The sequence below is a fragment of the Sarcophilus harrisii genome, chromosome 1 (genome assembly GCF_902635505.1).
Source record: "Sarcophilus harrisii chromosome 1, mSarHar1.11, whole genome shotgun sequence".
NCBI lineage: Eukaryota > Metazoa > Chordata > Mammalia > Dasyuromorphia > Dasyuridae > Sarcophilus > Sarcophilus harrisii.
This window is the reverse complement of record NC_045426.1, coordinates 12949096-12974192: the sequence shown is the minus strand read 5'-3', so window position 1 is coordinate 12974192 and position 25097 is coordinate 12949096. Positions and strand designations below refer to the sequence as shown.

The window sequence follows — 25097 nt, the reverse complement described above, 5'->3', positions numbered from 1 at the left end:
AGGAAGAGAGATAATCAAGTTTTTAAAGGGAAAAAAGCCAAACGGACAGAAGTAGGGGTCTGAAAGCCAAATTTTTGTGCCACGAAACAACATGAGAGATCTGGAGGCAGAATGGTTGGTGCAATGTGGCCTCCATCCCTGAGTGAATCAGGGAGGCGCAGAATCACTGAGCACAACAGGGCAGTAATTGGGAGACTTAAGACATCCAGGCAAGAATCAAAATACAGCAACCTCTTAGGCTGATTAAAGCTGGCAAAATACTCCCCACCAGAGGCAGCCCAAGGGATGGGATTCTGTCCCTTCATCAGCAAGGGGCGCCCAGGGACACTTTCAAATAAGCAGTGCAATGGCTCTGATCCACAGCAAGCTTTGTCTGAGCTCGACTGAAATCTCAAGGGTCCCCATTGTAGTACAGAACAGGCTTCTATGACAGCTGTCCACCAGTGCCCTCTTTAAAGCACAAAACCAGTTCAGAAAACATGGCAAACATGCTTGGAACCTGATGCTTTTGGTTAAGTTTGATCAAGCCAACTTACCTCAGAATTTGTTAATGGTTCCTTTACTCGGGGAGACTGTAAGAGATGAAAACAAAACGAACAAATAAATAAATGAGCCTTCTCTCAGAAGTTAAAACAAGGCAGGTCATTCACCTTCAGCCCCAAAGTACCACCTTAAAAGTACCTGAACAGCTCCATCACTAAGTTAGCAATATTGTGAACAGAAAGGGAAAGACCTCTGAAATACCAAGTCAGATATCAAACATCTAACTTTGGCCCATATTAAGCAATCTAGTTTTCCTCCCATTTGAGGAAAAATCTGTACTGGTTCACAGGATTCTTCTAGCACAGACTTAGGCACCATTTGCTTAATAATAGCCTAAGTGAGAAACATTGTGCTTAAATAGATGAGCTAACCCCCTTTTAAATAGTATGAACTAAAATTCTGATTCTAGAAAAACTGACTGAGAAATGATTTCCTCAAGAATACTCATACCCCACAGCAGCAACAATACTGTATGATGAACTCTGAATGACTTAGCTCTTCTTAGCAATAAAATGATCCAAGAAATGAAAAATATTCTTCACATCCAGAGAACGAACTATGAGGAGTCTAAATGCAGGCTGAAAATACCATTTTCACTTTCCTTCTTTCTTGTGTTTCTTTTTTTTTGTCTATGTCTCCTTCCATAAGGTAACTAATAGAGAAATAAGTTTAGCATGAATGCACGTCTACCTATATACCTACACCAAATTGCTACCATCTCAAAGAAGGGGAAGGAGTTAAGGAAGGGAAAAAATTTGGAACTCAAAACTGTATAAAAAAATAAAGTTAAAAACTGTCTTTACATGTAATTTGGAGGGGGGCGGAATAAAATGTTATTAAAAAGAGAAAAAAGATTATTTGTGCCCCATTTTAAACCGTGAGGCTGAATAAGGAATCAAAATTCCTGATCTTATTCTCACAGTTGTATTCTGGAGCTGAGAAGTCTACTCACCCTGAGCTGTGAGATGGCCGCTTTGCCTTCCTCGCTTTCTTCGTCAAATTCATCATCACTCCACTCCCAGCCGCCGTCCTCTGTTTTATGAAGCCGGCCACTGGAGCCTGGCACTCTCCGAACCTGCTCAGCAGAAAAACAGGACACAGTCTGGAGTGGCTGACCATTTACTTGAGGCTCTTCCAACCCTAATTCCACGGACTCCTCCTCTGAACTCCACTAGGTTCTTTAGGCGGCTATTTCCCTGCCTCCTGGTGCGGCCTTCTCATACATCGGCAGCACGCTCAAGTGGGAAGGGAGGGGAGCCCTCCGGAGGGACCCTCCTGCTAGCAAGCCAGCACCTTTCACCCCTGGGGGTTTGTGTCCCATCACGGGGAGAGAAAGACCTTGAGTCTCCAGAGAGGATGGGAAGGGAGTATAATAGAAACGGCCTCCAATTATGAGGCGTGTCCAACTACAACTCCTGCGTAAATACAGCCACTTGTCTAAAAACAAGCAACGGAACATGGGGCAAAGTCTACCAAAGTAAAACGGCCACGTTCAGTTTGTTTCACCAAGGTCATCATTCTTGAACGACTGTGTGTGCACAAACAAGGGCTGAAGGAAGCAGAGCCCAGAGAGCCTGCCGACCCTGAGGGCTCTGGAGCAGATGAGCTCTGTCACTGAACTACTGCTACATATGAATATGAAGTGTTTAAACAATTTTTGTGTCCGAGTTAAAAGTACTATAGTATGCCATACTTCTCATTTATTTTGGAAGGGACGGTATAATAAGCCGATTTCCAAGACTAGCATAATTTTATTTAAAAATGGAATAACTTATAATTGTTTGCAATCTTCAATAATTAAACATATTTATTTTAAATTTTTAATTGACTGGATTACTACAATAGTATTGCCTACCTCAAGTCTCCTTCCACTACCTCCCTCCAAGCCTCCCTTTGTAGCGCAGCCCTCTCCTACCCTTCCATCTTCTTATATCTGACTCCCCAACATACAGTCTTCAGTTCAGGGACACCAGTCACATGATTTTCCTATTAAAGTAACCTTCCCTCTGTTGGTTCCCCTCAGAGGCCTAGAAGGCCCTTCCACCTCATCTCTACCCACTGACTTCCTTGAAGTCCCAGACAAAATCTCATCTCATACAAGAAGCCTTTCCCATTAACCTCCCCCTTAATTCTACTCCCTTTTTTCTGTTATTTCTTATTTATCCTGTAGATAATTTGTTTGTATATATATGTTCGCATGTTGTCTCCCCTATAATACTCTAAACTCCTTGAGGGCAAAATATATAGAAATACTGATAACTTATGTGGGTTTATTTTATATCCTGCTACTATGCTAAAATTATTGTTTCTGCTAACTTTTTAAATGAATGTTTGGGTTTTTCCAAGTATATCATTTACAAAAAGAAATAATTTTATTACCTCATTACTCATCCTGATTCCTTCAATTTTTTTTCTTCTGTTATTGCTATTGTTAGCATTTCTAAAACAATACTGAATTAATATTAGTGACAATGGGCATCCGTTTCCCACTTGTGATCTTACTAGGAAGGCTTCCAGCTTATACTCATCACAATTAATACTTGCTGATAGTCTTAGATAAATTAAGGAAAAATCCACTTATACTTATGCTTTTAAGTGTTTTTTTTTTTATTGGAAAAAATGTATTTTGGCAAAAGCTTTTTCTGCATCTACTGATATAATCCTATGATTTCTGTTGCTTTTGTAACTAATATAGTCAATTATATTAATAGTTCTCCTTAGGTTAAACAATCCCTGCATTATTTCTGATATAAATCGCATTTGGTCACAATGAATGATCTTTGTAATATATTATAGTCTCCTACCTAGTACTTTATTTAGCTTTTTATTTCCATATTCATCAATGGAACTGGTTTATAATTTTCTTTCTCTGTTTTTGCTCTTCCTAGTTTAGGCATCACTGTCACATTTCTTTTATAAAAAGAGTTTAATAGAACTCCTTTGCCTATTATCCAAAATAATTTATTTAATATTGGAATTACTTAAATCTTCAAACGTTTAATAGAATTCACTTGTAAAACCATCTGGTCCTGATGCTTTTTTGTTAGGAAACTCATTTATGGTCTGTTTAATTTCTTTGTCTAAAATAGGTTCATTTAGATATTATATTTCCTCTTGTGTTAATCAGAACAGCTTATATTTTTATAAACATTCTTCCATTTCATTTAAGTTGTTAATTTTATTGACATAATTTAGGCAAAATGATTTTTTATAAATTGCTTTCATTTTATCTTCATTAACAGTATATTCACTCACCATTTTTAATATTAGTGATTTTTTCTTCTCTTTAAAAAAATCATTTTAACCAATGATTTATCTATTACACGAGTTTTTTCATAAAACCAATTCCTATTTTTATTTATTAATTCAATAGTTTTCTTACATTCACTTTCATTAATTTCACTTTTAAATTTTAAGGTTTCCAATTTAGTGTTTAATGCGGGATTTTCAATTTGTTCATTTTCTAGAAAGTTTTTTTTAACCGCATAATCAATTCATTGGTCTGCTCTTTTTCTATTTTATTGATATAAGCACTTAGACATATAAAATTTCCTCTGATTAGTGCTTTTGCTATATTCCATAGGTTTTGATATAATGACTCATCTTGTTAAAAAGGGTCCATCTTTTACTGTGTTTCTTCATTTCTTATTCGCAAGTCATCAGCTACAATAAACAGCAGCCTGCTTACTCAGATTCCACAGCTCTTCACTATTGGTTGAATAGTTGTAATTTTATTTCTTCTGTAATTCTTAAGACTAATGTAGCATAATGGAACGGACACTGGAGTTGGAGACAGGAAAGACCTGGGACTGAATCCTGCCATTAATCTTTATGGACTGAAACCACAGGCAAGCAGTGAATTTCTCTGAGCCTTGGCTGCCTCATCTCTAACAGTGTATTTATAATAACCTCCATGGTACCCAACTATACCTCGTGGAGTTGTTGTGTAGATGAAATGAGCAAACATATAAAAAATCCTTGAGAAAAATGTAAAGCATTACATGAACAACAGCTGGAATCCATCCACACTTTGCATCCAAGAAAAAGGCTGTGTAAGACTGAAACACCACATTCTTTCCAAAATGCCTCCTGGTTCAACCAGGGAACCCAAGTAAGGATTTCCTTTTTCTTAGAAGCTGGTTATTCTGGGCACTTTGTCTCCTGATGATGACTCTGTCCCCTCCAAGCAGACCATCTTCAAGAGTTGCTATATTTGAACAAAATCGATCACCTTGATGCTAAGTCTCTCAACTCTAACATTAGTCCTGCAGTCCATCCATCATCCTGTTGGCCTGGAACATCCCAAGCTTTCCTAATCTTTGCTGCCCTTGATGAACAGCAGGACCACAGCCAAATCCCAATGAAGTCTTTGAACCAAAGAGCTCTGATTTGGAGAAGAGGGATGAGAACATCTATGACACTTATATACCATGACAGACTCATCAGGAGGATCAGATTAAGACCAGGGGCCTTCAAAGACCTTCGAGTAATGTAGAAGGAGCAACTGTACCTGCTACGCTTTAGGACCAGGTGAATTCTATCTTTGGAAACAGTATATAAGTCTACTGGGGGAATGGGAGAGTTTCTGAAAAAGGGCTCCAAAAAAGCCAACACTACCCTGACTTTTAAGAAATGGAGCACATGGTGGTCTGCAAGCTACAGGCTGGGGAATTTAACTTTGATTCTTGGCAAATTTTTAAACATCCTATTAAGGGGATGATCTAAGTAAACAACGAGAAAAGGATGCAGGGGCCACTAAAAGCTAATCTGGTTTCATCAAAGAGAGAGTGGGCCACAATAGCCTCAGCTCTCCTTTTTTTTTGGAATAAGGGTACTCAACAAGTAGAACAGAAAAATGTGAGAGTTTATTTTGATCTTAGCAATGCATTTGACAAGAGTTTCTCACACTATCTTTAATTTTTGGAAAAAAGATAGAAACATGTGGGCAGTCTGGAAATGAATGGTCATACCTCAAGAGCAGTGGAGTGCTCCTGGGTCTGGACTAATCCCAGAGTTAATACATTCATCAATTACTTGAATAAAAGTTAGAAAAATTGAATATCCCTCAGAGATATGAGGGAAGTCTTGTATAGTCAGGACTAAAAAAGATCTTGATAAGCTACAATATGGGGTCAATTATAAAATATGAGATCAATTAATAGACATTAAGTGCCTACAATGCAGTGATGCAGTCAGGAAAATTTATCTTCCTGAGGTCAAATTTGGCAGCACTTATTATTTGTATGACCCTGGACAAATCACTTCACACTGTCTGCCTGAGTTTCCTTATCTATATAATGAGCTGTGAAAAGGAAATAGCAACAACTCCAGCGTCTTTGCCAAAACAAAACAAAAACACCTCAAAAAAACTCAAAGGAGTCAAGATGGCGGAGAGAAGTTGGGAAGTTGCCAGAACTCACTCCAGTTTTCCTCTGAAATGACATTAAATCAAACCTCTAAAAAATTCTGGAGTGAAAAAAAGAACCCACAGAAAGACAGAGTGAAGCTTAAGCTAACTCAGAAGGAATTCAGTAAGTCTGTCTCATTTGGATAAAAGGGGAGCACAGCCCAGTGGAGATTGTGTCCAGGCAAGCCAGAGGGATGCTTTCAGCCACAGCAAAGATCAATAATCAAGGCCCGGGACAGCTAGGTGGCACAGTGGATTGAGCACCAGCCCTGAAGTCAGGAGGACCTGAGTTCAAATCTAGTCTCAGACACTTAATACTTCCTAGTTGTGTGACCCTGGGTTAAGTGACCTTGAAATTACTTAACCTCAATTGCCTTAGCAAAAAATAAAAAATAAATAATAATCAAGACCTTGGTCAACAGCACCCAGAACAGCTGGGAGGCCCCCAGCCCTGGCACAAAAGGCAAACTGCCAGCCCCAGAACCCCAGCACAACGAGCACAACTCGTGCTCGGTGGCCGGGCACCCCAGCACACTGGGCAAGCTGCAAGCACCTGAGGCTCCAGCAATCAAAGCAAGTGACCAAGCCCCTGGCCAAGACCACAAGAAGTTTAGGACAGTGCCTGCTGTGCTCAGTTTTAAAGAATGAATAAAAAACCTAAGAACTCCAACCACAAAAAATAAAAAATCAAAACATAAACTCAAAGGGGAATATGAATTGGCCTCAATCCCAAAAAGTCCCCTTGAAAGTGCTCAAAAAGGATTTTTAAAATTAATAGGGAGAAGAAAAATTGGGAGAAAAAAAAGAGAGTTTTGCAGAATTATGAAAAAAGAGTCAATAATTTAGAAAAGGAAGCACAAAAATTTAAAGGAAAACAACTCCTTTAAAAGTAGAACTGGCCTTCATTTCCAAAATATATAGAGAATTAACTCTAATTTATAAAAAATCAAGCCATTCTCCAATTGAAAAATGGTCAAAGGATATGAACAGACAATTCTCAGATGAAGAAATTGAAACTATTTCTAGTCATATGAAAAGATGCTCCAAGTCATTATTAATCAGAGAAATGCAAATTAAGACAACTCTAAGATACCACTACACACCTGTCAGATTGGCTAAGATGACAGGAAAAAATAATGATGATTGTTGGAGGGGATGCGGGAAAACTGGGACATTGATGCATTGTTGGTGGAGTTGTGAACGAATCCAACCATTTTGGAGAGTAGTTTGGAACTATGCTCAAAAAGTTATCAAACTGTGCATACCCTTTGATCCAGCAGTGTTACTACTGGGATTATATCCCAAAGAGATTATAAAGAAGGGAAAGGGACCTGTATGTGCACGAATGTTTGTGGCAGCCCTTTTTGTAGTGGCTAGAAACTGGAAACTGAATGGATGTCCATCAGTTGGAGAATGGCTGAATAAATTGTGGTATATGAAAATTATGGAATATTACTGTTCTGTAAGAAATGACCAACAGGATGATTTCAGAAAGGCCTGGAGAGACTTACACGAACTGATGCTGAGTGAAATGAGCAGGACCAGGAGATCATTATATACTTCAACAACAATACTATATGATGACCAGTTCTGATGGACCAGGCCATCCTCAGCAACGAGATCAACCAAATCATTTCTAATGGAGCAGTAATGAACTGAACCAGCTATACCCAGAAAAAGAACTCTGGGGGATGACTAAAAACCATTACATTGAATTCCCAATCCCTATATTTATGCACACCTGCATTTTTGATTTCCTTCACAAGCTAATTGTACAATATTTCAGAGTCTGATTCTTTTTGTACAGCAAAATAACGTTTTGGTCATGTATACTTATTGTGTATCTAATTTATATTTTAATATATTTAACATCTACTGGTCATCCTGCCATCTAGGGGAGGGGGTGGGGGGGTAAGAGGTGAAAAATTGGAACAAGAGGTTTGGCAATTGTTAATGCTGTAAAGTTACCCATGCATATATCCTGTAAATAAAAGGCTATTAAATTTAAAAAAAAAAAAAAAGTAGAACTGGCCTAATGGAAAAGGAGATACAAAAACTAACTGAAGAAAATAATTTCTTGCCAAGTGGAAGCTAATGACTCTATGAGACATTAAAATCGGTCAAACAAAATTAAAAGAATGAAAAAAATAGAAGAAAATATACCTCACTGGAAAAGCAACCAACCTGGAAAATGAGTCCAAGAGAGATTGCCAATCTCCCTCAACCCTCCTCCAAAAAAAGATCCCAGGTAGCATCTTTCAAGAAAGTATCAAGGAAAACTGTCCTGAAAGAATCCACCAATCACCTCCTGAAAAAGATCCCCAAATGAAAACTCCAAGGAATATTATTGTGAAATTCCAGAATTATCAGGTCAGGGAGAAAATATTGCAAGCAGTCAGAATTAAATAATTTAAATACCAAGGAACCACAGTCAGGATTACATAGGACTTAGCAGCTTCTATATTACAGAACTGGAGGGTTTGGATTTGGAGGAGCTTGAATTACAACCAGGAATCAACTTCCTAACAAAATCAAACATAATCTTTCAGGGGAAAGGATGGGCATTCAACGAAATAGGGAACTTTCAAATTTGAGTTGAACAGAAAATTCAATCTTCAAATACAAGCCTCAAGAGAAGCAGAAAAAGGTAAAACAGGAAAGAAAAAAAAACTCAAAACATGTTATTCCGTAAGATTAGACTGCAATATTTCAGAACTGTATCTTCATTGGGGCAGTTAGAGAGTGGGTACGACTATAAGTGGATTGTAATGTGATATTTAAAAAAAAAATTAAGGAGTAAAAAAAAAAAAAGGATGGTACTAGGAGAAGAGGAAAGGGGAGGGAGAATAGGCTAAATTATATCACAGGAAGAGGCACGAAAGACCTACTTCAGTAGAGGGCAAGAAGGGGGTTGGTGGTGTCTGAGCATTGCTTGGATCTTACTCTCATTAGATTTGGTACAAAGAGGGAATAACACACTCAGTTGGCAGATTGAGGGAGGTGAGAATCAGAAGCAAAACACAGGAGGGACAGGGTGAAAGGAGAGAGAAAAGTACAAATGGAGAGAAAATAAGATGGGGGAAATACACAGTAATTATAACTGTAAATGTGAATGAAACAAACTCTCCCATAAAACAGAAACAGACAGCCCAGTGGATTAAAAACCAGAATCCTACTATATGTTGTTTACAAGACACTTACTTGAAGCAGAGACACACATAGATTAAAGACATGGAAAAGAATTGAAGTTAAAAAAAAATCAGGAAGAGTGATCCTGATGTCAAATCAAACAAAATCAAAAACAGATTTAATTAAAAGAGATAAGGAAGGAAAATATAGCTTGCTAAAGAGTATCACAGACAATAAAGTAATTTCAATATATGCACCAAGTGGTATAGCATCTAAATTATTAGAAGAGATGTTAAGTTAGTTACAGGAAGAAATAGCAAAACTATACAGTGGAAGACCTCAACCTCCCTCTGTCAAGAGTAAATAAATAAGCAGAACTAGAGAACTTTAGAGAAGTTAGATATGACAGCATGATAGAATGAGGATACAAAGGAATATACCTTTTTCTAGGCAGTACATAACACCTACGCAAAAAAAAAATGACCATGTATTAGGGCACAAAAATTTCACAATCAAATGCAGAAAGGCAGAAGTATTAAATGCATCCTTTTCAGATCATGATGCAATAAAAATTACATGTAATAAAGAGACTTGAAAAGATAGACTAAATATTAATTGGAAACTAATCCGATTCTAAAGAATGAGTGCGACAAACAACAAATCATAGAAACAATCAATAATTTCATCAAAGAGAATGACAATAATGAGACAATATTCTGAAATTTATGGGATACAGCCAAAACAGTTCTTAAAGGAAATTTTGCTTACATGAATAAAATAAAAGAGCAGACCAATGAATTGGCATGCAACTAAAAAAAGGGAAGAGAACAAATTAAAATTCCCAATTAAATACCAAATAGAAATTCTAAAACTCAAAGGAGAGATTAATAAAACTGAAAGTAACACTATTGAACTAATAAGTAAAACTAAGAGTTGGTTTTATAAAGCACACACACACACCACACATAAAAAAAAAAACCAGAAACCTTTGGTAAATTTGATTTAAAAGGAGAAAGAAACTCAAATTACCAATATTAAAAAATAAAAAGGGTAAAATCACCACTAATGAAGAGGAAATTAAAGCAATAATTTAAAGCTATTTTGTCCACTTGTATGCCAATAAGTCTGACAATCTAAGTGAAATGGATGGGTATTTATGGAAATGTAAATTGCCCAGATTAACAGAAAAGGAAATAAAATAAATAATTTTAATTCAAAATTATTTCATTTTTCCAATTACATTTAAAACCAGTTTTCAGCATTCACTTTTATAAGAATCTGAGTTCCAATTTCTTCCTCCCTGCCTCTCTTACTTCTCTACTCCCCCAAACAGCAAGCAATCTGATATAGAACAACTCCATTTTAGAAAAAGAAATTGAAGAAGTCATCAATAAACTCCCTAAAAAAATGTTCAGGACAAGATGGATTTACAAGTGACTTCCACCAAACATTTAAAGAACTCCACTAATTGTGAATTCTAATACTACATTAACTATTGGAAAAATAAATGAAGGATTTCTGCCAGATTCCTTTTATGATAGGTGCTGATATCTATCTAAACTAGAAAGAGCCAAAACAAAGAAAGAAAATTAGAGAAACATTTCCCTAATGAATATTGAAGCAAAAATTTTAGATAGAACATTAGGAAAGAGATTACAATTTATCACAAGGATAATACACTATGGCCAGGTGAGATTTATATTAGGAATGCAGGGCTGGTTCAATATTGGGAAAACTATTAACATAATTGGCCATAGCAATAACAAAACTAATGGAAATCATGATTATCTCGACATAGAAAAAGCTTTTTGACAAAATACAGCACCCATGCCTATTAAAAACATTAGAAAGCACAGGAATAAATGGAGTTTTTCTTAAAATGATAAGCAGCATCTATCTAAAACAATCAACAAGCATTACATTAAATGTAATGGGGATAAACTAAAACCATTCCCCTCCAAAATTGAGGTGAAACAAGAGTGTCCATTATCATCACTACTCTTCAATACTGTACTAGAATTGTTAGCTTTAGTACTAAGAGAAATTGAAGAAATTAGAATAGGCAATGAGAAGCAATATCATTTTTTGCAGATGGTATACTTAGAGAACATTATACACAGTAACAGCAACAGTGTGTAAGGATAGCTAAGAAAGACTTAGATTTTTTCAGTAATAGTGATCCAAGGCAATTTCAAAAGACTTGAGATGGAAAATGCTTCCACATCCAAAGAAAGAACTATGAAGTCTGAATGCTGATTGAAGAATACTATTTTCATTTAAAAAACATTTTTTGTTGTTTTTCCTTTCTCATGATTTTTCTCTTTTGTTCTGATTTTTTGTTCACAAAATGACTAAGGTAGGCATATGTTTAACATGATTGTGCATGCATAACCTATATTTCTTGCTCTCTTGGAGAAGGGGGAAAGGAGGGAAGGAGGGAGGCAGAAAAAACTCAAAATTTTACAAAAATGAATGCTGAAAATTATCTTTATATGAAATTGAAAACAAACAAACAAACAGGGTCACAAAGTATTGGGCATAATTGAAAAAACAACTGAAAAGGTGGGACTATTTTCACATTCTGAGATTTTATAAAGGCAGTTTCCTCTATTCCATGATAAAACATCAAAGTAAAGAATAGGTGGTCACACTTCAACTAAAATCGCTTATAGCTACCTCTACTTATTGGAATGCCTCTGGATAATCACTTGGGTTCCTATAAAGGAACAAGCAGTTTCCTGGAGCACTTGGATCTTTTTTTTCTGGCCTTCACAGCACAGGTTAAACATATGAGTAACATGCCATTCTCCCAGAGCCTGGGCTCTGAGGACCTATCTCTGCAGGGCTGGATTATTGTTGATGGACCATCAGAGTTTGAGAACAATCAGCCTGCCCCACCAACTGAAGAATGAGTCCATGGGAACACCGTTGAGATCCTCAGTGCACCAACCTTCTAACCCTTATTCTACTCTGGTCACCTTCTGTCTGGATCGCTGTGACGGCCTCCTCCCAGTCCCACTCTGCTCCAGGCCTGTGCCTCTTGGACCTATCTACCTGACTCTCCTTACATCCCATCACATTCCTGAAGGTACCTGGGTCCATTTTCTGGGCCACTGCTGGGGTTGCAACTGAGCAATCTTTCTCCTTGTAGGAAAAATCCCATTACCTTCTGTAGGGGGGAGGGGGGGGCCTTTAAATTTGCTAAAGGCTTTCTTTCCAGCCATAGTCCCAGGAAGGAAGCTGTGCCAGTTATTTTACAGCTGAGAAGACGGATGTTTGGAGAATGATCTCACAAAACTATTCGGAATTGCTCTGACTTTAAGTCCCCTACTTTATGCTTGTACAGCATTGCCTCATTTGCACAGAGAAATTGGAATTCTGAAACAGAGAGGATTTTCTGTTTCTTGCTTTCTCACGGAGTTCCGGAAATACGCTCAGAAGGGAGTGTGATGTACATGAAAGCCCTGCTCCATCAGATCTTTAATCTATGTCCTAATCCTGAGCTGTGGCTCACACACTTTCTGCTGAGTCCCAGGTCCTGTGATCACAAGAAGCCATGCAGAGCAGCTCAAGAGAAGATGCCCTTTTCCCAAGCTCATAGGCTTCAGACTAAAGCTGTGAACTACTCTTTGAATATCAAGCAATGTTTTGGGTTGAGGTTAGAAGCCTTTTTTAACATAACTTTTCATTGTGCTATGGAAAGGTCTCAGTTCACAAGGAGGAAACCATTTCAACCCACAAACTGCTAGAAATAAATGTGCAAAGTGACTTGCCACTGCAACAGAGTTGCACAGGCTTATCGTTCCAAAGTGATAAAGAATATGTGGAGCAAGTAAAGGGAGCCGTTACCTTTTTAGCTCTTTCAGTAATGGTTGGTGCTCTCTGAAGCATTTTTTCTTGGAGAAATTCTTTATTCTAAAAAGGGAAAAGAAAGGATTTTTATAATTCTTATTTAAAAAAATAAAACAACCCTTGTAACTGAATCAGGAAGTTATTAAAACATTTTGCATTATTAGAGCATGATGTGTTCATCTATCTATCAATCAAACTATGAGAGAACTTTCAAGTTTTCCTCTCCTACTAATTACTAACGATTGACTGGCTCAACACGGGTTCTACACATACGTAAGTCTGCCACAGTGAGTTTATTATGGGATACTCCAACACCCAAGAAAAGTTCAAGGAATCACAAACTCACTTTTCAGACCAACAACATTTATCAAGCAGCCACATTAGAATGGACTACATGCAAAGCTCTTCATCAATGCTGGGGTAACAAGACAATTAGTTCCCTGCTCACAAGGAACATTTTCCTGGGGGACCTGGAGCAAGGAAAGGGAAGGAGGTCCCGAAAACAGGAAAGTATAAAGTATACACCAATAATCCACAGGATTGGCCATCTTATTGGTGCAGCCATTGCCACCAATGAGAAAAATCAAAACCCAGCATAATTTGGGAGAGATATTTCCTGGGAAGCTAGCCGGTCCAGCAGAAAGAGGCCCACCTCCAACATTTCCTACCTGTGACCATAACTTCCCAACTATAAAAGTGAGGAAGATGTACTAGGTTTGAGGTTTCCTCCAGCTCTGATACAGGGTTCTGAATCTCACCATCACTCTGACAACATCCTATTCCTTCCCTCTTTTCCTTGGCCTCCCATTCATTATCCTCACTGACACTTTTGGGCATGCCGCCCCCAGCTGTTCTCTCAGTCTGGGACCAATGCTCCACACTCACTTTCCTTCCTTTTCAACCTTTAGTCAACCCGATCTACTTTCCACTCTTTAGCCTGTCAGCTCCGTGCCCCTCATCCTGTTCCTCTTTAATAACCTTTTTGTGACCTCAACTTCACAGCAAAATTCCTGCCACCCATTTTCTTGGCTGCCACTCACACACAGGCTGGAAGGAGTCACACATCCATGCAAGTGGGGCCACAAGGCATTTCCGATAACTAGTCTTAATACTGATGATGATGATGATGGGGAGGGGAATGAGGAGAATGCCAGCCAGCTTCTACATAGCACTTTGAGGTTTGCAAAGCGTCTAGCACTGTTCTCTCATTTGATTGCTATTAGGTGAGCACCATTATCCTCCCCCCATTTTACAGATGAGTACTAATGAGGCCCTCACAACTGCATTCCTATTCTTTCACTCTTTCCTTGCCTCTAAAGCTGGGTCTGTCTCAACAGGCACAGGCACACGCTGTTGCCACCATTAAAATGCACATTTCTCACAGGCAGGACAGTCTCACTTTGGGCTCTGCATCCCCAGCAGAGTGCCTAGCATAGAGCAGGCACCTAAAAAGGCTTAGTGACTGATTCAACATAAAAAATAAAACTCAATATTTTATAAATATTAAGTTTACCGCCAGGGAAGAAAAAACAAGACAAATGTCCTCTGAGGGCGTGGGTATGGGGTGTTGCCCACACTGCTGCCTAATGTTCTGCTGCTTTTGGCTGGACAGTGTTCCCTCATTTCTAAATTTGTTGCTCCAGGGGCTGGCTTGCTGGGGAAAGCAGGGGATACGGATCACTCTCAATGTAAAAACAAAAAACGTCCACAAAAATCTAAAAAAGCCTAAAACCCACCCGATTAAATGAGGGCTAACCACACACTCACGATCAAGAGCGAGTTTTTCCTACCTTTGCTTTCTGGAAAAATTTGTGTCTTAACAGTTCAGCTGCCGTTGGTCTAAAAACAAGACGAAAGGTTAAATTTTTTAAGTAAATTCCCATTCTGCAGCCAAAAGAAAAGGGTCACGTGTCCCAGCAAAGCTCGGCCCAGGGCCCTTCTGCTCCCCCACCCAGCCCAGGAGGAAAGCAGAATGAAGGAGGGCCCCGGAGAGCAGAGCAGAGGGCTCTTCTCTGGACCACGCTGCAGCCCTCTCCCAGCCCCCAGAATCCAGGAGCTGCCCAGTCTAAACCAGCCCCTCTCTCACAATTGAGTTCTTTTTAAGGAAACCTGAGGTTGGGTCCCTGTGGGGGAAGGGGGGAGGGGACTGCTCCCCCAGAACCCTGGCACACTGCAGGGACAAATGGGCCTCTTCTGACTCAGCCAAACTCTACTTTCCTCACTGATTCATGTAACCATACCCCTTTTTCTTGGGGCATCGAGGGTCCAAGCTAACAACTGCCTTCTGCCCTTTGCCCTAAAGCCATTCTTGACCTTTCAGGCACCTGAACACTAAATATCTCACTCCACTAAGAAGCAGGTAAACACACTGGGACAACACTTAATAGGAAAAATAATACAAGAGAACCTCAGCATTACTGAGTATAAGGAGAAAATCTTGGCCAAACAATGATAAATATTTGTTGTTAGGAGAGAGCTGAACTACAAGTCAAAGACCTGAGTTCAAATTTAACCTCAGACACTTGCTTCCTAGCACTGTGACTTTGGGCAAGTTATGGAACCTGTGCCTGCCTCAGTTTCCTCATCTGTAAAATGAGGAGGATATAATAGCCCCTGTCCCAGGGCTGTTGAGAGCATCAAATGAGTTCACGTTTGGAAAGCGCCTTGCAAACCCTGAAGTGCTACGGAAGAGAGCTTCCATTACTGCCATTGTTATCATGACTATTTTTATGAGTGAGGGCCAAGTTAAGTGCTGGGCAACCAACAGTTACTTAGTTGAGAGGGTCCACAAAGCAAATGCACATCGTGGTTTAAACAGAACCCCCCCACACCCCTGGAGAGTTCTGACTAGAAAAACGACACGGGCAGCTCTGAGGGCTCGCTGTGGTCAATCTGCACCCAAGGGATGCAGAACCGAGGGCGGAGGACGCAGCGGCACTGTCAGGGTTGGTCCAATCCTAAGTGTTGGAGAAAAGGAGACTCTAAACTTGTGCATTTAGTCCAGTCTCATCCAGGCCTTTTCATGATTCTATCTGTTAAAATGCTAACCAGTCCCCAGGGACGCTACGGATCCTTCTGGAGCAGGCAATCCTTTTCACAAGATTTAAAACGTCCACAGGGTCACTCTAGAGCTGCCAACCATCAAGATGCATGCCCAAGTGCCACCCACCCCAATGCTGACTGTCTCTTCCGTGCCTGCCACACAACAGTCAAACCGAGCCCCAGAGTGACCAGAGACAAAGGGTAGAGGACTTGACATGGTCACACTCATTTTACAGAATTCATCACACTCAATGTTTCTGATGCTCACGCCCAAAACCAAGCTCTGCTTCCACAGGTATTGAATGACGACTTTCTCTCTAGAGAAGCTTAAGGAAGCCTTCTCTCCTCCTCACTTAATGAGATGGTCAGTCTCTAGGGCCCCATGCAGCATTTCCACCCTTCCAACAGCTCTGGGGCCCGCACACCCCCTTAACACAAATCACAGTCACTCCAAGAACTGCCGGGGCCAAAAAGGTTCACACCTTGGAGGCAAGTGACCTAGCTATCCCGCTGGTTCTTGGACGAAAGACTCAGCCCATCGATCACTCAGCCCCAGCTTAGTGCTCCTCCGGCAACAGAAACTACCCTCTCGCATTGTCTGGGAGCACTCAGGGTCGGCTCCCTGAGACACTGAGGGAAGGACTGTGGTGCAAGGCAGCTAAGTAATATGCACAAAGAATCTGCCTAAACATGTGTGTGATCTAACTTCATGTACCACCCTCAGAAGTTTGTCTTCCATAAGGAGAAAGCTTTAAAGTCCTCATTTTACCTTTTTTCAGGATCTTTCTGAAGGCACAATGAGATCATTTTCCGAAATGATTTTCCATATTTCTTCAGCATCTCTTTGTCTTGAACACCAGTTTCCAAAGAAGGCGGATCATTCTGTAACGTCAGCATTAATACCTAAAAAAATTTAACCCCTGGTCAATTTCTAGAGGATCAGCCCTCTCCAAGATTTGGGAAACAGCCCTTTCTATACAAGAAGTCACCAATCTGGAAACAGACCAGTTCCCCAGAGTTCTTTTGAATGCCATATTTGTGGAATTCTGAATCAATCCTGCCACATGAATGACGTTGGGATTTCCTGCCAGTCCATCAATCCCACCCCTTTCCCCAATCCTGCAACTAATTTCCAAAGTGGAAAAGGGAAGAATGGGATATGTTAGGAAGGGTTTGCATATGGTGTAAGCATTCCAGAGGCCCCAGTGAAAGGGCTGGGAGGTGTTCAGTTGATCTCTGGTGTGGAAGGGTTGGGGGGGGGCGAAGAACTGGGGAGGGATGATGGAGTTGGGATCTGGAGGGGCTCAGACCCTAGAATGTGAAAGGTATAACAACGTGAGAATGGTCATCGAGTAAAGGGGCCACTCCTCTGGAGATGGGGCTGGAGACAAGTGGAGCACAAAGTGGAAGGCAGATGGGAGGCCCTCCTTCTCTACTCCTCATCCCTCTGGAGATTAAGCTGGGAAGGGTGCAGCAGGAGATGGAGGGAGGACCAACACAGCATGAGAAGGAAGTCCCTCTCCCCAGTGACTTTCCTTGGCCTCTTCCTTCAAGGGAAGGACACAACCGGAGATGGGAGGTTTAAGGTCAGAGGGAAAATTGCTCCTCCTTACACCAGAGCTTCTCCACATCTCAGTGGCAATAGGCAATAGGAGGTGGGAGGTACCCAGTGTTGCCCAGAGGAAAGTCACCATCCATAGGCCTCTAGCAGCCTTCATTCAAGGGTCACGAGCAACAAGGAGTCAGAGAAGGATCTGGCTGGTTCCTCTTCTGGCCTGAGGCTCTAAATTAGACCGGCAAAGCCAGGTGAAAAGTGAACCTGCTGCCTCCTGTTTCTGCCTCAATGAGCCTTGCTTCTAAGACTTCAAACTGGAAAGAATCTGCATGGACCTAGCTATTGCTTAATGAAATCACAGATTTAGAATTGCCCTGTCCCCCCTTCCCCCAAAAGCCCCAAACCAACCCTAAGTTTTTAATGTCTTAAAATTACACTGTCCTCCTGACCCTTCTGAGCTTTCAAGCCTACTACATCTCCTGGCTCTTTTGCCTGGCTCAGCTTTTGAGTCCAGTATCCTCTCTACTTGTGCAGTTAGGAGGAAAGTGGACCTCACTATTGTGTCGGCCTAATGAGAAGGTCTTAGAGCAGAGGATGGCCACCAAAGCTTTGGCTTCAATGGCGTGAAAGTAATTTTTAAGACGCAAAATATGGAAAGAGAATTCCTTATTTTGTTGTCTGATATTCTATCAAGATAGTGAGCGTGCTCTTCAGTCTCACGTCCTCATTTATATAAAGCAGATTTTTTGAGGAAAGGATTGAAGTACAGGGAGAGGTCTCACGTCCTCATTTATATAAAGCAGATTTTTTGAGGAAAGGATTGAAGTACAGGGAGAGGTCTGTTATGACTGCCCGCCTCTACAAATGTTCAAGAACTGCTTGCGGCTAAAATGTCCTCAGCCATGTGGATCAAAATGCTCTTGGAGCAGGGATTCGTTCTGCTTGGCCTTCTAAAAGTTTGGAGACCAGACTTAGATATAATGAGTTGGGAACAAAATGGTCACTCTTTGCAGATGATACGGGGATGCTTAGAAAATCAACTAACAAACTACAAGAAACATTTAATTTTAGCAAAGTTGCAGGATATAAAATAAATCTACATAAATCATCGGCATTTCTATGTTATAAACAAAGTCCAGCAGCAGGAGGTAGAATGAGAAATACCATTTGGATATGCCAGGTTAACTGTAATCCTGTTTTATACATGATAAAGACTCCAGGCGCACCCCACTCCAGCCACTGAGGCAGCAAGCTGCCATGGGATGATGGCATTTTTCTCCATTATGCCTTGTAAGAGGTGAGCTCCTGTTCTGTTGTTTGCTCTCTCTCACTACAAGCAATGGAGAGGCTCTTGATGCTTCTGCCCATGGGGGTCGTGGAACACTCAACTGAACTAGGAGCACAATTTAATGGCCTTTTGGGTAGAGTTCCAAGTGACTGTAGAACAGTAGGACTCATTCACAGCTGCAATAACAATGTATTAGGTGCCTATTCTCCCACAGATCCTCCAGCAAATGTCATTTTCCTGGTCATCTATACCAAGGAATAATTCCACTATTTTTTTGCATCTATAAGTTTATGCACTAGTTCAGTAGCCTTAAAACTATCGCACTGTGGCCGCTTCTTTATAAGGTCCTCAAGGGCAGGGACTTTTCCACTAAGTGAAGTGAAAATGACATCACTGTGGGGGGGGGGGGGTGTTGGGAGTTAGCCCAATCTTGTGGCAAACAACCATCCCTCACAAGGCCACTCACAAGAAATCAGGCAGAGGGCAGGAGTCTCTAGCCCCAATGCCCAAAGCCCATTCCCCCCACGAGCAACGGGCCAGGCTCTGGATTGGAAACCATCCTCCTGACCAAGCCCGTGGACCTTCACCGGGGAGGATCCAGGAGCTCCACGCGCTGAGAGCACAAGGGACTGGGCAGGCTTCTGACACGGAGCTGACTCAGACCCTGCCCCTGCCTCCCGAGGCGGCTCCCTGCCAGGTGGAGGTGAGCTCCGGGGCCGCTTCTCCGTTTCTGTGTTTCTTAAGAATAACTATGACTCCAAGGAAAGAGCCTCACCTTCATGGGTGGATACTTGTGATAGGGAGCGGCCCCTGTGGCAAGTTCAATGGCAGTGATTCCAAAACTCCAGATGTCAGCCTTGAAGTCATAACCACGGACCTAAAAATAAAAAGGAACGTCACTGGAAAAAGATCGTGATGGAACCAGATGAAACAAGTTAAGGGGATTTCAAAGGCCTTCCTTCTGTGTTTCAGGATTGAATAAGGGCAGAAATGAACTGGAAACAATGTAAGCTTCTTTTCTGGAATGTTGTCTACACCCTCTTCTACCTTAAAAGAGGCAAGAACTGGGAGCAAAAATCTTCTACTGTTGGTCAAAAAAGGATAAAAATAAGAGGCAGGAGGTAGAGAGGGAAGAAGGGCATCAGAGGAAAGAGAAAAGAAACAGGGAAGTAGGATATGGGGAGGGGAAAGGGAGGAAGAAGGGGAAGGAGGGAGGGAAGAAGAAGAGGGAGAGAGAACTCTTTCTTCCAAACCTTGATTGAGAGAGTGCATTGTTAGGGTTCCCTCCTCACAAGGGGACCTTAGAGGTGTGGTGTTAAAGCAGAGCAAAGGCAAATCAGCTGGGCCATTTTGTCTTAAACTCTTAATTTATGTCAATAATAGGGAAGGGTCAGCTGTTATAATGAAATGAGCCCAAATGTATTTTCTATTTCAAACATGATCAGTTATTACCAAAAAAAGGTTTCCTGCTTATTCACTCAAACTGTGGCTAACACAGTTAACTTCCCAGTAATATCCACTGAAAAAAACCCAGGAAAATCACCTTTTGAGGTTCAGGCTGATAAGTCAATATGTGCTCAATCCCATAGTCCCCGTGAAAGAAAAAATGTAACCAATCATTTTCCAACCAGTATTCATTATTTGGTGCTCCCAGGAGATTAGAGAGTAGTCAGCTACAGAAACATACTCTAAGTAATTCTTCCTCACCCTACTTGTTCCCCAAAGTTTGTTGTCAAATAGACATTGCCCTATAACCATGACCAGCTCTAGTCTTGTTCTTTGGCAAACAGATCTGTCATGTTTATTTAAAATCAAAACCTTTTAGAGCTGGAAGAAACATCACAAGCCATAAATCCCTCCTTCTTCCACACTTCCCTATTTCTCCTTCTGGGCCCCCAGGCTTCCACATCATTTCTGACTCATACTTCTCCCCCATCCCATCTCTCATAAAGGGGCCCTTATCATCTCTCCCCCAGTCACTGCACGTCTTCTTTTGTCTTCTGCTTCAAGCCTCTCCCAAGCCTAGTCCAGCCCATCACAGAGGTGTACTCCCTTTAGCTTCTGAGATCAAACCCACTCCTCGGTTTTGTGGGAACTGGGTGAATCGCACTGACTCCATCTTGTGATCCGATTCCCTTTCTATTCAAATATAGGTCTAGTCCATTTCTCAAGCAACCCATTGGTCTTGTCTGAAAACTGGCCCCACATTGGTCAGTCAGATACTGTTTCCTTGTTCCCCTGAGAAAGAGGACACCTCTTTCTGTGATTTTAAGGAATTGCATCTGCTGCTCTCCTCCTCCTGACTTGGAAAGTCCCTCTTTTTTCTCCAACTAGAAATTAGGTGACTAATCTTGTATCCTGGTCTATATCCTGTTTTTTTTCTTTCGATGCATAAACATTGGTCTCCCTCTGTATTCAGGATTCAGTGCCAAGCTAAGGAGGCCTGGTCGCAATCTATTATGCAACTGGCAAGCACAGCTTAATAAATCAAGATGCTCGGAAGCTTGGGCCCTTTGCTTCCTCAGTTCTTTCCGATTTCCCATATCACAGTATGAGTCTGAAAGCCCTTCAGACCCTTCTTTTGAGTCCCATTGGCTACCACTCCTGCACTCTCTGTCCTGGCCATAATGGTCTTTTACTTTTGTCGCACAAACACCACGCCTTGGCCCGGCTATCCCTGGCACCTGGAATGCACAGCCCCTTACGCACCCTCATTCACCCTCCCAAGGGTAGCCAAGGCCTGGCAATTCTACCAGCAGCCGGGCTGGAGGTGGGGGGGTGGGCACACCCGAAGTCTCTCCCCACTCGCTCTCCCATCCACCCACTACAAGTACAGGGCTGACCCCCTCACTCACTCACCTATTCAATAAACTCTAGTGGCTTCCTATCGCCTCCAGAAACAAGACCAAAATTCTCTGTCTGGCATCCAAAGCCCATCATAACACCGCCTCCCCGGCCTTCCACTTCACTCCTCAATGACCTGGGGACACGAGCTTCCCGTCTATTCCTAGGACAAGATCCTCCTCTCTCGGCTCTGGACATTTCCCATGCCTGGGATGTTTTCCTTCCTCCACTCTGACTGTTGGCTTTCTTTAAGTCCTTTATGGAACCCCTCTTAATTCTAGCTCCTTTCCTCTGTTAATTATTTTGTATTTATTCTGTAAAGAACCTGTATATATTCTGTCTTTATCTGCATGTTAACTCCCCCCATTGGACTGTAAGCTCCTTGAGGCAAAATGAGTGGTACATAGTAGGCACTTAATTAATATTGATTGATTGGTTGGTTCATCTAAGTCCTTTCAGGGTTTTCCTGAGAAAGTACCAGAATGTACTCTCCCTTCCTTGTTTGCAAAGATGAGGACCAATCGAAGTAGAATAATGAACATAATATTAGACTTCATTTAGTTACTGGTTAATTTTGCTGAAATGTTTTTCTTTCTTTTCTTATTACAAGGGATGGCTCAGTGGAGAGAAGTGTAAGTGACATAGAAATCAAAATATCAATATAGATTCTGTCAAAGAAAAGCAAATACCAAATTTACCAAAAAGATAATAAAGGGCAGAGTGAGGATGTGAAACTCCCAATCTGGTCCTCCCCCACCCCGCCACGCTACCTCTTGGGCTACTGGCTGCTCACTGAGCTGGGCCCTCCTGAAGATCTCTGCTCCTCTCTGGCTACCATTTTGGAAAGGTCACTAAAGAACTGGAAGGCCTCTGCAGTGCGATGGTGGACAATGTGACATCACTTGAAAAAGTTGGAAATGTTCAGCCCGAGGAAGACTCAGGGGAGCTGAGAGCTGTGGCTACATATTTGGAAGGCTCTTCAATAGAAGAAGGGCTACATTTATTAAACCCAGACCCAGAGGAAGTAGCAGCACTGCCCCACAGCTGTTCAGACCGAGACTGGGGGTCAAGAAGAGCTGCCCCAATATGGACTGAGCAGCTCTGAGGGGTGGGGACTCCCTTCTCCACTGAGGCCTTTAAGCAAAGGCTAGGACACATCTTAGGGATGTTACACAAGAGATCCCGCTCAGGTTTGCACTGGATTCCAAACACGTCTGAGAGGGCGTGATGTGCTTGTCTCCTGACTGTGCTCCCTCTTTCCTCAGTTCTCCTCACAGATTTACCTCTGGCACGTCTCCAGTGTTCCTAGTACGGGACCTTGGGCATGACATTAAGAAATGCTCACTGCGGCTGCATCTGGAAAAATGTAGCCAAAGTCCCATCACTCAAGTCCCTTAAGCCATCTCAGGACACCAGCTGGTTGAAAATAAGCGTTATGTACATGTTGACTTAGCTATGTAAAGAAACTGTAGCTTGCTTTTTCGAAAGTACAAAACATGTTTTTACCTGTTCCATGACTTCTGGTGCCATCCAGCAAGGGGTGCCCACAAAGGTCTTTCTCACTTTATTTCGGGTAATGTCACCACCAGTTGCTAAAAAAGCACTAACCCCGAAATCTGAAACGAAAGAAAAAACCCAGCATATCAAAAAAGATCACTGAACAATCCAAGCATGGAGAGAAAACCCAAACCACAAAGTGAAGTGCCACACTTTCTAAATGTGTGACTCAGAGAGAATTTTTAATGCATCTTTGCTGGATTTCTTAGTTTTAAAAATAGCCAGAAATGAATTCTGCAGCACTTTAGAATTCACACAGCCACTGAGTCTCCTTCTACTTTCTGCCCCATTTCTCTGACTTGTGGGCTGCCCCCTTTCACACTGTCCTTACTACTGCCAGCATGTATTCCCCAAACACACGACTACTAGAGATTGCCAGCCTGCCAGCAGGACCCTCAAAAATCTCACCCACCACCTTTCTAACTTGGCCTCTATACTCCCCCCAAAGGTAATCCTGCTCTCATCACCATTTAGTTCTACTTTTTATTTCAAGCTTTGCTTCTTTTTACCCAAACAAATTCTAATCATCCCTAAAAGCCCAGCTCAGGTCCATTTCCTTAAAGAAACCCTTTCTAAATCTCTGGGGTCCCACTGACTACCCCTCGGCTGAGCTTCCAACACACTTGCTGTTGGGACTACTCAAGTTGGGAATTTCATCCTGTGTTGTGATTTCAATATTTCCCCCTCCTCCACTATTCTGCAAATTCCAGGGGAACAGAGCCAGTGTCTCATGATCTGTGTTATCCCATAGAACCGAGCCATGGCAAGCACCCAGCAGGGAATCAAGTATTTTCTTTAAAAATGAACAAACCAAAAAGAAAAAACCTTCAGCAACTTAAAAAGAGAGAAAAAAAAGAATAATTTTGCTCCCAAAGAAAATACCAATGTAATCAAAGTATGACCAAAAATATGTTTCTAATACAGCAAAGTATTTATAGAGCTGTGAGAGCAGCAGCAGCCCACCCCCAGCTCACTGCACTAATACTCTCTTTTGCTTCTTCTCAGATATTCCCTAAACATTCTGCTCGTGTGAAACACACGGGAGAAAATATTCCATCTGGCTTTAAAAATGAAAGCAACAAGTTTACTTGATGAGATCAGATCACCTCTCATCTGACCCAATCAAAATGATACAGAATGCCCACTGTGGCCCATACAATGATTAACTACAAGGTAGACAAAACAAAGGAACGAAGTAGAGCTCTCTTCCCCAGTCACATTTTACATTTTAAGGCAAGTTTCAAAAGAAATTTCACTCTAGTCAAAAAAAAGGCAATTCTAAACAAAATTAAAATTGGCAAAAGCCCCTGACTCTATGTCTTACCCTGAGGTTGCCCATAAAGCGTGTGCCGGTCTATTTAAGGAGTACCAAGTGGCCCAGGTCAGAAATAGAGCCAATGCTTCCATGCCAATGGGCAACAGGGGGCCAGAGAATGATTGCTCGTTGCAAGTATCAACTGGAAGGGTAGAAGGGGGTTTCTTATACCAATCAAGCACACAACCTTTTTTTTTTTTTAAATCCCTACTTCTCACAGAATGAAAGGCTTAAAGACATTGAAAAATTCCAAGTACAGCTCTACTTGAAATCTCCTTTTGATTCTATTATGTATCTATAGAATAATACCCTCAAAAATAATCACTGATAGTCTAAACCAGGGGTCCTCAAACTTTTTAAATAGGAGGCCAGTTCACTGTCCCTCAGACAGTTGGAGGCCGGACTATAGTAAAAACAAAAACTTTGTTTTGTGGGCCTTTAAATAAAGAAACTTCACAGCTCTGGGTGAGGGGGATAATCGTCCTCAGCTGCCACATCTGGCCTGCAGGCCATAGTTTGAGGACCCCTGAACTCTAAACCTCAAAAAATGGGTATATGAACCCAT

The 25097-nt window shown here is 41.3% G+C and overlaps 1 protein-coding gene across 2 annotated transcripts in view; it reads right to left on the bottom strand.

The window, feature by feature from the left end:
* The window catches only part of OXSR1 (oxidative stress responsive kinase 1), a 96765-nt gene that overhangs the window by 14569 nt on the left and 57099 nt on the right, over positions 1–25097 (bottom strand). For both annotated transcript variants that reach the window (XM_031952344.1, XM_031952337.1), the window contains 7 exons: positions 23167–23276; positions 19592–19693; positions 16743–16876; positions 14722–14770; positions 12929–12994; positions 1496–1618; positions 537–572 (listed from right to left, as the gene is read on the bottom strand). In XM_031952344.1, coding sequence (XP_031808204.1) covers positions 537–572; positions 1496–1618; positions 12929–12994; positions 14722–14770; positions 16743–16876; positions 19592–19693; positions 23167–23276 — 620 coding nt within the window. The remainder of the gene's footprint in view (positions 1–536; positions 573–1495; positions 1619–12928; positions 12995–14721; positions 14771–16742; positions 16877–19591; positions 19694–23166; positions 23277–25097) is intronic.